Source organism: Pygocentrus nattereri, chromosome 4 (genome assembly GCF_015220715.1).
Source record: "Pygocentrus nattereri isolate fPygNat1 chromosome 4, fPygNat1.pri, whole genome shotgun sequence".
Taxonomy (NCBI): domain Eukaryota; kingdom Metazoa; phylum Chordata; class Actinopteri; order Characiformes; family Serrasalmidae; genus Pygocentrus; species Pygocentrus nattereri.
Window position 1 is genome coordinate 3,773,752 of NC_051214.1, and position 12,982 is coordinate 3,786,733.

The window sequence follows — 12,982 nt, forward strand, 5'->3', positions numbered from 1 at the left end:
GCTTAGCCCTACCCCTCTGTTCTCGTCTAGGGGTAGGGTGTCCCGATGGTTGTTGACGTAGAGGGGTGGGGCGAAGTGTTGGGGCTACGTCACCCTCCAAACGGAGGTTTTTCAGAGACTCCAGACAGAGGAAGAAAGAGAAACCGGCAAGATGGAGAACAAGAGAGCAAAGAAACCCACAAATGTGAGAATGTGAAAAGTTACAATAACCATCATATTATCTTAGCTTAACGTCGTTCCAGTGTATTATGGCTCTTTTCCTTCATAACAACATTAAAAACTCACTCATAGCTCAATAAAACAGGCAAAACTAGCAAGGGAAAAACACAACATGCGCTAACAAAACTCAACGCTCAGAAAGAAACACGAAGCCAAGAGCAGGAAGATACAGCCGAACAAGACAAACCAGCCTTATGACAAGACAGCGACATGAAGCAGGAGCTACTGAACAACAACGCCAAGCAAAACACAGAGTATAGATACAGAGAGCAGGACGGGATCAGATACAGACTGAGGAAATACTGATGCTGAGAGCGCATGCACTCTCTCCTCCTTCTCCCTCTCTCTCTCTGTCTCTCACTTCTCTCTTTCATGCACTCTCTCCTCCTTCTCCCTCTCTCTCTGTCTCTCACTTCTCTCTTTCATGCACTCTCTCCTCCTTCTCCCTCTCTCTCTGTCTCTCACTTCTCTCTTTCATGCACTCTCTCCTCCTTCTCCCTCTCTCTCTCTGTCTCTCACTTCTCTCTTTCATGCACTCTCTCCTCCTTCTCCCTCTCTCTCTGTCTCTCACTTCTCTCTTTCATGCACTCTCTCCTCCTTCTCCCTCTCTCTCTGTCTCTCACTTCTCTCTTTCATGCACTCTCTCCTCCTTCTCCCTCTCTCTCTGTCTCTCACTTCTCTCTTTCATGCACTCTCTCCTCCTTCTCCCTCTCTCTCTGTCTCTCACTTCTCTCTTTCATGCACTCTCTCCTCCTTCTCCCTCTCTCTCTGTCTCTCACTTCTCTCTTTCATGCACTCTCTCCTCCTTCTCCCTCTCTCTGTCTCTCACTTCTCTCTTTCATGCACTCTCTCCTCCTTCTCCCTCTCTCTCTGTCTCTCACTTCTCTCTTTCATGCACTCTCTCCTCCTTCTCCCTCTCTCTCTGTCTCTCACTTCTCTCTTTCATGCACTCTCTCCTCCTTCTCCCTCTCTCTCTGTCTCTTGCTTCTCTCTTTCATGCACTCTCTCCTCCTTCTCCCTCTCTCTCTGTCTCTCACTTTTCTCTTTCATGCACTCTCTCCTCCTTCTCCCTCTCTCTGTCTCTCACTTCTCTCTTTCATGCACTCTCTCCTCCTTCTCCCTCTCTCTCTGTCTCTCACTTCTCTCTTTCATGCACTCTCTCCTCCTTCTCCCTCTCTCTCTGTCTCTCACTTCTCTCTTTCATGCACTCTCTCCTCCTTCTCCCTCTCTTTGTCTCTCACTTCTCTCTTTCATGCACTCTCTCCTCCTTCTCCCTCTCTTTGTCTCTCACTTCTCTCTTTCATGCACTCTCTCCTCCTTCTCCCTCTCTCTGTCTCTCGCTTCTCTCTTTCATGCACTCTCTCCTCCTTCTCCCTCTCTCTCTGTCTCTCACTTCTCTCTTTCATGCACTCTCTCCTCCTTCTCCCTCTCTCTGTCTCTCACTTCTCTCTTTCATGCACTCTCTCCTCCTTCTCCCTCTCTCTCTGTCTCTCACTTCTCTCTTTCATGCACTCTCTCCTCCTTCTCCCTCTCTCTGTCTCTCACTTCTCTCTTTCATGCACTCTCTCCTCCTTCTCCCTCTCTCTCTGTCTCTCACTTCTCTCTTTCATGCACTCTCTCCTCCTTCTCCCTCTCTCTCTGTCTCTCACTTCTCTCTTTCATGCACTCTCTCCTCCTTCTCCCTCTCTCTCTGTCTCTCACTTCTCTCTTTCATGCACTCTCTCCTCCTTCTCCCTCTCTCTCTGTCTCTCACTTCTCTCTTTCATGCACTCTCTCCTCCTTCTCCCTCTCTCTCTGTCTCTCGCTTCTCTCTTTCATGCACTCTCTCCTCCTTCTCCCTCTCTCTCTGTCTCTCACTTCTCTCTTTCATGCACTCTCTCCTCCTTCTCCCTCTCTCTCTCTGTCTCTCACTTCTCTCTTTCATGCACTCTCTCCTCCTTCTCCCTCTCTCTCTGTCTCTCACTTCTCTCTTTCATGCACTCTCTCCTCCTTCTCCCTCTCTCTCTGTCTCTTGCTGTCTCTCACTTCTCTCTTTCATGCATGTCTTTCTCTTTCTCACCTCTTTGTTTCTCTTGCAGTCTCTCTCTGTCTCTCTCACTTCTCTGTCTCGCTCTATGTCCCTCTCTCTTTCTCGATCTCCTTCTTTCTCACTTCTCTTTCTTCTTCTCTCTCTCACTTTTCTCTCACTGTCTCTCTCGCTCTCACTTTTCTGTCTCTCTCTCTCTCCCACTTTTCTCTCTCTCACTCACACTTTTCTCTCTCTCTCTCTCTCTCTCTCACTCTCTCTCTCACTTTTCTCTCTCTCTCACTTTTCTCTCTCTCACACACACTTTTCTCTCTCTCTCTCACTCTCTCTCTCACTTTTCTCTCTCTCTCTCTCACTCTCACTTTTCTCTCTCTCTCTCTCACTCTCACTTTTCTCTCTCTCTTTCTCTCTCTCACTTTTCTCTCTCTCACACACACTTTTCTCTCTCTCTCTCTCTCTCTCTCTCTCTCTCTCTCACTTTTCTCTCTCTCACTTGTCTCACTCACACTCTCACTCTCTCTCTCTCTCTGTTCCCGGATGCGTCTGTGTTTTGCATCAAAGGCAGCAGATCTAGAGGAATCACAGAGACTTCGGAATGATGTGTGTGCGTGCGTGCGTGCGCGCGTGTGTGTGTGTGTGCGTGCGTGCGTGCGTGTGTGTGTGCGTGCGTGCGTGTGTGTGTGTGTGTGTGTGCCTATAAAGACTCTTTGAACCTCCTTCAATTAAAATCATATCTACATTCTCTGTGTGTGGGCTGTAGGGCCACAGCTGTGTGTGTGTGAGTGTGTGTATTTGTGTGTGTGTGTTTTAAGCGTGTTGTGTTTAGTGTGTACTGGGTGGAGGACATGACCTCACATTTACATTGTGCAAATGTTTGAGCACCTTTAGTGAAATGACATGTGTTGTTGGTTTTCTGAGAGAGAATCAGTGACTCTCCTCTACAGAGACACTTAAATATGACTTGTTCTGCTCATTTTAGGTGCAGTTTTATTCGAGTTTAACACACTGGGGCACAAAACAAAACATACAGTAAAAAATTTGCCTTTCACAAGAAACTTGACAAAACATGCCATTCGCCAAAACTTTTGCACAGGACTGTATATCACGGCATCTTCTACTGCTTGAACAGTGAATGCTTTATGTGCACTTGACCAGAAGATCCGATTTCGTCAGTAGTCCGTTAACTGCGTTTACATGCACTGGATGATCTAGATAATCATAGTGTCTTCAGCGACATCAGTGTTCTGATGCGTCTCACTGGGTTCCTATGTCTGGTACCATGGTCTGTTCTCGCTCATGCGCAGACTGAGAGAAACGAAAGAAATCAGGGTTTTTGGAAGGAAATCAGGCAAATGGTTCTTCGGGTGTTCATGGTTCTCTATAGAATAATTGTCTTCACTGAAGAACCCTTGAAGAACCATCCTTTTGGCCCTTTTGTTGAGTTTAACTTGATGGTTCATCTGGTCTCCGTTTGCGTTTTTCCGTTTTTGGGCGTATCACAGTAAAGCAAAATCCACGTCATAGAACCACGTCGTACGAGCGTTCACCTCCGTGCTGCTCTGAGTCCGACCTCGTGGCTTTCTCTGCGTGTGAACGGAGACGGTGTGTACTGTGTCGGGTCTTTTAGGTACGTTGCGGAAAGTGTTCTAGATAGCATGTGTGATGGTAACTGTTGAATTACATGTGTGTGTATTTTCTTAACCTGTATGTGTTTCTGTGTGTACAGAGTTCAGAGCAGGAACAGGAAGTGAGTGAACTCACACAGGAAGAGGCCCCTATGGACACTCCGACACGAAGAGTGGGGCGTCCGGCCCGCAAGCGCAAACCTCCTGCTGTGAGTTCTCCAACACACACACACACACATATACATGTATATATGTATCTTCATTCTTTTATATATATATATATATATCCATTTATACGTTTTAAAGTTTTGGCATAATCTGAAAATACCTACTGACCCTTACATTATATGTAAATTTCATGACGAATGGACTTAAAGAAATGTCCCAAAATGACTTGGGAGGGGGGGGGGTCTGTGTAACGTGGAGCGAGGTAGCGGACGCGTGTGCGGAGGTAATTGAGGGCAAATCCAAAGTCAGGGTCAAGACGGTTCAGGGTCATAGAACCAATACGGGCAGATCGTGTGGCAGACATGACATACAAACTATAAACAGGTCCAAACAAACATCAAACGTAGACCAATACGTCAAACAAAGACCGATACAATGACCAGCAAACACAGGGCTTAAGTAACAAAGGGAAAACGAGGGACAGGTGTAAGGGGGAGCGAGGAGGCGGACGCACACGCTGAGATAAGCGAGATTTATTATGGGCAAATCCAGGGTTGTGGTCAAAACAGTCCAGGTTCATATAGCCGATACAGACAGATCGGGGGACAGACATGACAAAAACCAGAATCGAGACATCAGAGACCAATACAATCATACAAAGACTGGCAAACACAAGGGGCAAACACAGGGCTTAAATACACGGGACAATGAGGGACAGGTGAACACAATCAGGGGAGGAGTAACCAAACAGGGGGCAGGACTGAAACCAAAACAAAGGAGCACATGACAGGACTGGGAGGGGCCAATCGTGACAACAGGTGAAAAACAGGCGGAGACACGAAACAAGGGGGCAGGACTAGAAAAACCAAAACAAATACACATGGGCTAAACCAAAACACGAGCACGTGGACAGGACTGGGAGGGGCCAATCGTGACAGTCTGGTTTCATTGACTTAGATTAAAAGTAGAGTAAAAGTAGAGTTTTTTTCCTTCTCCTGTAAAAATATCATTTTGGAGATACGAGGTTTATGTATATGAGGGGTGGGAATCTCTAGGCACCTCACGATTTCGATTACGATTCGATTACGATTCAGAGGCTGTGATGTGATTATAAAACGATTATCAATGCGTCTTTACTTCTATAGAGAATTTTCTTTTTTCACTGTATGAGGACTTGGAGCTTTTAAAGCCAAGTATTTGTAATGATCCATAATGAATTTGCCTCCAGTATCTCTTATTAATTAACCAAATGAAACTGATGTGGTGAGTGAACTAGAAGGCTCTCGTTCACTGCTCTTGTTTGGAGCACACGAGACACTGCTGCCACTCGTCTGTGATAAAATACTCGGTGAAATAAGATCCTGTGGCAGTGGATGTTCAAGCAGTCACGTTAAAGCTGTTCTTTGGAGTGGAGGGGGGGGGGGGGGGGGGGGGGGGGCAGCACTTACATTCTGCCACCTCAGTTATGAAGAAAAGGACCATAATACATTCAAACGACATTAAAGGTAAGATAATACAGTGGCTATAGTCATTTTAAAGGTGAATTCTCACGTGTGTGGGTTTCTTTGGTCTCTTGCGCTCCATCTTTAATTTTTTTCTCATATCACTCTGTTTGGACTGGACTCTCTGAAAAACCTCCACTTGGAGGGTCATTTAGTCCCAACACTTCACCCCGCCCCTCTGTCTCAACAATGATTAGGATACCCTACCCCAAGACGTGTATGCACAAAACAAAGGGGTAGGGCTAAGTGGTAGGGGCGAGGGGTGAAATGGAATTGAACCTAAGAGTAAACACTACAGACATTCATGCTGTGAGTAGCAGCTGCTGAGCTGGGAATTTCTCATTGTACTCAGCTGACCTCTGAAGGTGCACCACAGGCGTTGTTAGAGGAGACACTTAACCAGCTAGCGGGCTGCTCTGCTAAAGGCTAACCCCAGGTTTAAGGCTCTCTTTACCCCAAGAGACCAGCAGTTCCTTCCATGTATCTGTCTAGTGTTCAGTCCTTCAGGAACATTAACTCAGACTGTAACTGACTACACAGCGGGAGATTACCAAGAGATTCAGCCACTGAAGGGCTACTGTTAACATGTTTTGCAGTGCATGCCTGCTGTGTTATCTGTCCTTAGTTGTGGCTAATACTATACAAAGAATTTCAACTGGTATTTCATCCACTGCTACTGCCTTCCTGATTAGAAATTCAGTAATCTGTGTTACTCGATACTGATACCGTACTTAAGCGCTGATTCCAATCTAGAAACTGCATTGGTGCATCACTAGTATCACATAATTGGTTGTGTACAATGGCAGCATGCTCTTATTAGCAGTAGTGACTGTGACCTCTAAGGGTTAACTGGATTTTCTCTTTGAGCTTGACCACTTGTACATTGTGTCACTTCCTCTGACATTGTGTGGAGCTATTTTAGCTTTGTGTCTAAGCTAATGGGTGTGCTTGCTGTAGGCCATACACAAAGGAATGGAACCTGGGGTCACATCAGGTACTGGCACTAGATAACACAGTGACAAGCTGTATAATACTAGAACAATAAAGAGTCTTTGCCTTTATCTGGTGCTATCAGATTTCTTGTTAGTCCAGTTATCAAGTACATTTACCTTTCAGAGTGGGAAGGTTTCAAAAGTGAAATGTTCATAGTGTAAAACAGAAGAGTTAGGGTTCTCACTTGTTTAGGTCAGTGATTCAAATCGGTCATGAATGTGAACGAACTGGCGTCCTGAAATGACCCTCATGAGCTCCTCCTACTCATTAACGTCACGTGACTGAATCACTGCATCATCAGCACAAACTAACGAGCAGAACGAGCTTCGCTGAGAAGATCATTAACTCTGATCAGCTCTCAGCTTCATTATTAGAGCCAGACGGAGGAGGAAAAGGTGAGATGAGCTGCTTTTCCACCGTTTACAGGCTTTAACGTCTGATCGGCACTGTTGCCATGGTAACGCTGAACGATGGCACACATGAATTCTCATCTGAGCGTCACATTAAGGTCACATGGCCACGAATCGGATACGTATCCGATCTAGGACCACATATGAAAGTGGTCCAGGTCGGATTTGAAAAGATCAGATTTGCGTCCACAGCGCCCTGAAAACACCAGATCTGAGTCACATCAGGGCAAAAAATCAGACTTGTGCCGCTTCAACCTGGTAATGTGAACGTAGCCCAAGTCAACATTTTCATACCTGGTGTTCACATCCATCATGCGTGATCTGAAGTGGAGAGCGAGATGTTCAGCCAAGATGCAAAGATATTTAAACCTGGTAATTCCAGGGGTCTCGAGTCTTTAGTGACCACTTATGACTGGACTTTGTGACTGGAGGAAGGGCACCACCACATTTACTATGTCTGTCTGTTGCTGCATTTGTTGTCGGACAGAAATGTGCAATAGTGCCTGGCTGCAGACCTGCTCTCTCAGAGAGATACACTCTCAGACAGATGCACTCTCAGACAGATGCACTCTCAGAGAGATACACTCTCAGACAGATGCACTCTCAGACAGATGCACTCTCAGACAGATACACTCTCAGACAGATGCACTCTCAGACAGATGCTCTCTCAGACAGATGCTCTCTCAGAGAGATACACTCTCAGACAGATGCTCTCTCAGACAGATGCACTCTCAGAGAGATACACTCTCAGACAGATGCACTCTCAGACAGATGCACTCTCAGACAGATGCTCTCTCAGACAGATGCACTCTCAGACAGATGCACTCTCAGAGAGATGCTCTCTCAGAGAGATACACTCTCAGACAGATACACTCTCATACAGATGCACTCTCAGACAGATGCACTCTCAGACAGATGCTCTCTCAGAGAGATACACTCTCAGACAGATGCACTCTCAGACAGATGCACTCTCAGACAGATGCACTCTCAGACAGATGCACTCTCAGACAGATGCTCTCTCAGAGAGATACACTCTCAGACAGATGCTCTCTCAGAGAGATACACTCTCAGACAGATGCACTCTCAGACAGATGCACTCTCAGAGAGATACACTCTCAGACAGATGCTCTCTCAGAGAGATACACTCTCAGACAGATGCACTCTCAGACAGATGCACTCTCAGACAGATGCACTCTCAGACAGATGCTCTCTCAGAGAGATACACTCTCAGACAGATGCACTCTCAGACAGATGCACTCTCAGACAGATGCTCTCTCAGAGAGATACACTCTCAGACAGATGCTCTCTCAGAGAGATACACTCTCAGACAGATGCACTCTCAGACAGATGCACTCTCAGAGAGATACACTCTCAGACAGATGCTCTCTCAGAGAGATACACTCTCAGACAGATGCTCTCTCAGAGAGATACACTCTCAGACAGATGCTCTCTCAGAGAGATACACTCTCAGACAGATACACTCTCAGACAGATGCTCTCTCAGAGAGATACACTCTCAGACAGATGCACTCTCAGACAGATGCACTCTCAGAGAGATACACTCTCAGACAGATACACTCTCAGACAGATGCTCTCTCAGAGAGATACACTCTCAGAGAGATACACTCTCAGACAGATGCACTCTCAGACAGATGCACTCTCAGACAGATACACTCTCAGACAGATGCACTCTCAGACAGATGAACTCTCAGACAGATACACTCTCAGACAGATTCACTCTCAGACAGATGCACTCTCAGACAGATACACTCTCAGACAGATACACTCTCAGACAGATGCACTCTCAGACAGATGCTCTCTCAGAGAGATACACTCTCAGACAGATGCACTCTCAGACAGATGCTCTCTCAGACAGATGCACTCTCAGACAGATGCACTCTCAGACAGATACACTCTCAGACAGATGCACTCTCAGACAGATGCACTCTCAGACAGATGCTCTCTCAGACAGATGCACTCTCAGACAGATGCACTCTCAGACAGATGCACTCTCAGACAGATGCTCTCTCAGACAGATGCACTCTCAGACAGATGCTCTCTCAGACAGATGCTCTCTCAGACAGATGCACTCTCAGACAGATGCACTCTCAGACAGATGCTCTCTCAGACAGATGCACTCTCAGACAGATGCACTCTCAGACAGATGCTCTCTCAGACAGATGCACTCTCAGACAGATGCACTCTCAGACAGATGCACTCTCAGACAGATGCTCTCTCAGACAGATGCACTCTCATACAGATGCACTCTCAGACAGATGCTCTCTCAGACAGATGCACTCTCAGACAGATGCACTCTCAGACAGATGCTCTCTCAGACAGATGCACTCTCAGACAGATACACTCTCAGACAGATGCACTCTCAGACAGATGCACTCTCAGACAGATACACTCTCAGACAGATGCACTCTCAGACAGATGCACTCTCAGACAGATGCTCTCTCAGACAGATGCACTCTCAGACAGATGCTCTCTCAGAGAGATACACTCTCAGACAGATGCACTCTCAGACAGATGCTCTCTCAGACATATGCACTCTCAGACAGATGCACTCTCAGACAGATGCACTCTCAGACAGATACACTCTCAGACAGATGCACTCTCAGACAGATGCACTCTCAGACAGATGCACTCTCAGACAGATGCACTCTCAGACAGATGCACTCTCAGACAGATGCTCTCTCAGACAGATGCACTCTCAGACAGATGCACTCTCAGACAGATGCTCTCTCAGACAGATGCTCTCTCAGACAGATGCACTCTCAGACAGATGCACTCTCAGACAGATGCTCTCTCAGACAGATGCACTCTCAGACAGATGCTCTCTCAGACAGATGCACTCTCATACAGATGCACTCTCAGACAGATGCTCTCTCAGACAGATGCACTCTCAGACAGATGCTCTCTCAGACAGATGCACTCTCATACAGATGCACTCTCAGACAGATGCTCTCTCAGACAGATGCACTCTCAGACAGATGCACTCTCAGACAGATACACTCTCAGACAGATACACTCTCAGACAGATACACTCTCAGACAGATGCACTCTCAGACAGATGCACTCTCAGACAGATACACTCTCAGACAGATGCACTCTCAGACAGATGCACTCTCAGACAGATGCACTCTCAGACAGATGCTCTCTCAGAGAGATACACTCTCAGACAGATGCACTCTCAGACAGATGCTCTCTCAGACATATGCACTCTCAGACAGATGCACTCTCAGACAGATGCTCTCTCAGAGAGATACACTCTCAGACAGATGCACTCTCAGACAGATGCACTCTCAGACAGATGCTCTCTCAGACAGATGCACTCTCAGACAGATGCACTCTCAGACAGATGCACTCTCAGACAGATACACTCTCAGACAGATGCACTCTCAGACAGATGCACTCTCAGACAGATGCTCTCTCAGACAGATACACTCTCAGACAGATGCTCTCTCAGACAGATGCTCTCTCAGACAGATGCACTCTCAGACAGATGCTCTCTCAGACAGATACACTCTCAGACAGATGCTCTCTCAGACAGATGCACTCTCAGACAGATGCACTCTCAGACAGATACACTCTCAGACAGATGCTCTCTCAGACAGATACACTCTCAGACAGATGCACTCTCAGACAGATACACTCTCAGACAGATGCACTCTCAGACAGATGCTCTCTCAGACAGATGCACTCTCAGACAGATGACACAGTGTAAACAAAGCTAAACTTTACTGGACCTGTTTGCGCTTTTATACATGCAAAAGAGGCGTAGCGAACACGCAAAATGGGGGGGAATGTGAGGTTGAAACGCAAACAGCTGACCTCTGAAGGAGCACCGCCGGCGTTGTTAGAGGAGACACTTAACCAGCTAGCGGGCTGCTCTGCTAAAGGCTAACCCCAGGTTTAAGGCTCTCTTTACCCCAAGAGACCAGCAGTTCCTTCCATGTATCTGTCTAGTGTTCAGTCCTTCAGGAACATTAACTCAGACTGTAACTGACTACACAGCGGGAGATTACCAAGAGATTCAGCCACTGAAGGGCTACTGTTATCATGTTTTGCAGTGCATGCCTGCTGTGTTATCTGTCCTTAGTTGTGGCTAATACTATACAAAGAATTTCAACTGGTATTTCATCCACTGCTACTGCCTTCCTGATTAGAAATTCAGTAATCTGTGTTACTCGATACTGATACCGTACTTAAGCGCTGATTCCAATCTAGAAACTGCATTGGTGCATCACTAGTATCACATAATTGGTTGTGTACAATGGCAGCATGCTCTTATTAGCAGTAGTGACTGTGACCTCTAAGGGTTAACTGGATTTTCTCTTTGAGCTTGACCACTTGTACATTGTGTCACTTCCTCTGACATTGTGTGGAGCTATTTTAGCTTTGTGTCTAAGCTAATGGGTGTGCTTGCTGTAGGCCATACACAAAGGAATGGAACCTGGGGTCACATCAGGTACTGGCACTAGATAACACAGTGACAAGCTGTATAATACTAGAACAAACACACAGTCAGAGCTGGAGAAGAAAATGACTGCCTGAAACTATGCGGAGAGATTACTTGCCTAAGTTCAACAAGCAGCTCCTCATGTGTTCGCTGCCCACTGCTCACACGGCGCAGCGCAAACACGTATCTTCACGGCCTTTTTCTCTCCTGGCTCTCTCATTGGCTGCTGCCTGAATCGGTGACATCACTGACCATCTCACTCTCCAGGACTGGTAAGCGTTTTGAGTAATAAGAATGAGGATGATTCATAATAAGAGTCAATTAAATCAGAGCGCATTCAGGAAGCGAACGATTGGCTCGTTTCCACTCTCATACTACCAGATTATTCATGGCGTCAGTCACTTCCGATCAAATTCCTGACTTGGAAAAAGCATTTCAGATTGTGGAAATTTGGCCAACTCAGGCTAAAGTCGTGAGACTGAGCCCAGTTTAAGGCACTACTTTGCTTGCTTTGCTGATGAACTGGGCTGAGCACTCGGTTCTGTGTATTAGTAAGTGATTCACTGTGGGAGACAGAGATGTTTAAAGACAGGTCCCGAGTCTCTGAGCTACACTCTCGGTCTCTGTTTTGGCAGTGGTCGTCGTGCCGAGGTCATCGGGTTTCTTGAGACTTTTTCCTTTCAGGTTCTGTTAAGAGTTCTAGGGGTGTTCGCACTTTAGGGGTTGCTAATGACTTCACAATGACTTTTTTTATTGGCCTGAAATTATTACTCCTTAAAATCAAAGGGGCGATATGTGGATGAACACATTACTGTGATTCCTTTTATAATAAAAACTGAATTCATAGAAGTTGCTGAATAATTTATTTTAGTTATAGAATCATTCAAGAATAGGTCATAAATAATTTATAATATTTACTGAGTAATTCATAGTAGTTGCTGAATAATTTAAAGTATTTACTGAAAAATCCATAGATACTGAGTAATTTATGGAAGTTACTGAATAATTTATTGTAGTTACTAAATAGTTTATAGAATTTACTGAATAATTTATAGGAAATACTGAATAATTTATTGTAGTTACTAAATAGTTTATAGTAGTTACTGAATAATTTATAGTACATGATGAATAATGTATAATAGATACTTAATAGTTTATAGAATTTACTGAATAATTTATATTAGTGAAAAATTTGTGGTAGATATTGAATAATTCATAGTACTTACTGAATAATTAGTCCTATGATGTATAAACCTATTTAGGAGACCTTTGTCTACTTTTCGTTTACATGCTGTGCAATGATAATAACAGTGCAGTTCGTACTGTGAGCCCCTGTGTGTCCCGTAGAAATGTCCCATAGAAAGATTTTAGTGTATGTTTTAGTGTATGTTTTTGTGTGTGTTTGTAGTGTTTAGTCTGTTTTCGGGTGTTTTTATTGTGTTTTAATGTATATTTTTAGTGTTTAGTCTGTTTTAGGGTGATTTTATGTGTTTTAGTGTATGTTTTCAGTGTTTAGTCTGTTTTAGGGTGAGTTTAGTGTATGTTTTAGTGTATGTTTTTAGTGTTTAGTTTGTT

General features: G+C 45.2%; 1 protein-coding gene across 8 annotated transcripts in view; it reads left to right on the forward strand.

Moving 5' to 3' along the window:
- LOC108414024 (DNA (cytosine-5)-methyltransferase 3A-like) overlaps positions 1 to 12,982 on the forward strand; it is a 131,515-nt gene that overhangs the window by 36,440 nt on the left and 82,093 nt on the right. For all 8 annotated transcript variants that reach the window (XM_037538069.1, XM_037538066.1, XM_037538073.1 and 5 more), the window contains one exon: positions 3,972 to 4,079. In XM_037538069.1, the coding sequence (XP_037393966.1) occupies positions 3,972 to 4,079 (108 nt within the window). The remainder of the gene's footprint in view (positions 1 to 3,971; positions 4,080 to 12,982) is intronic.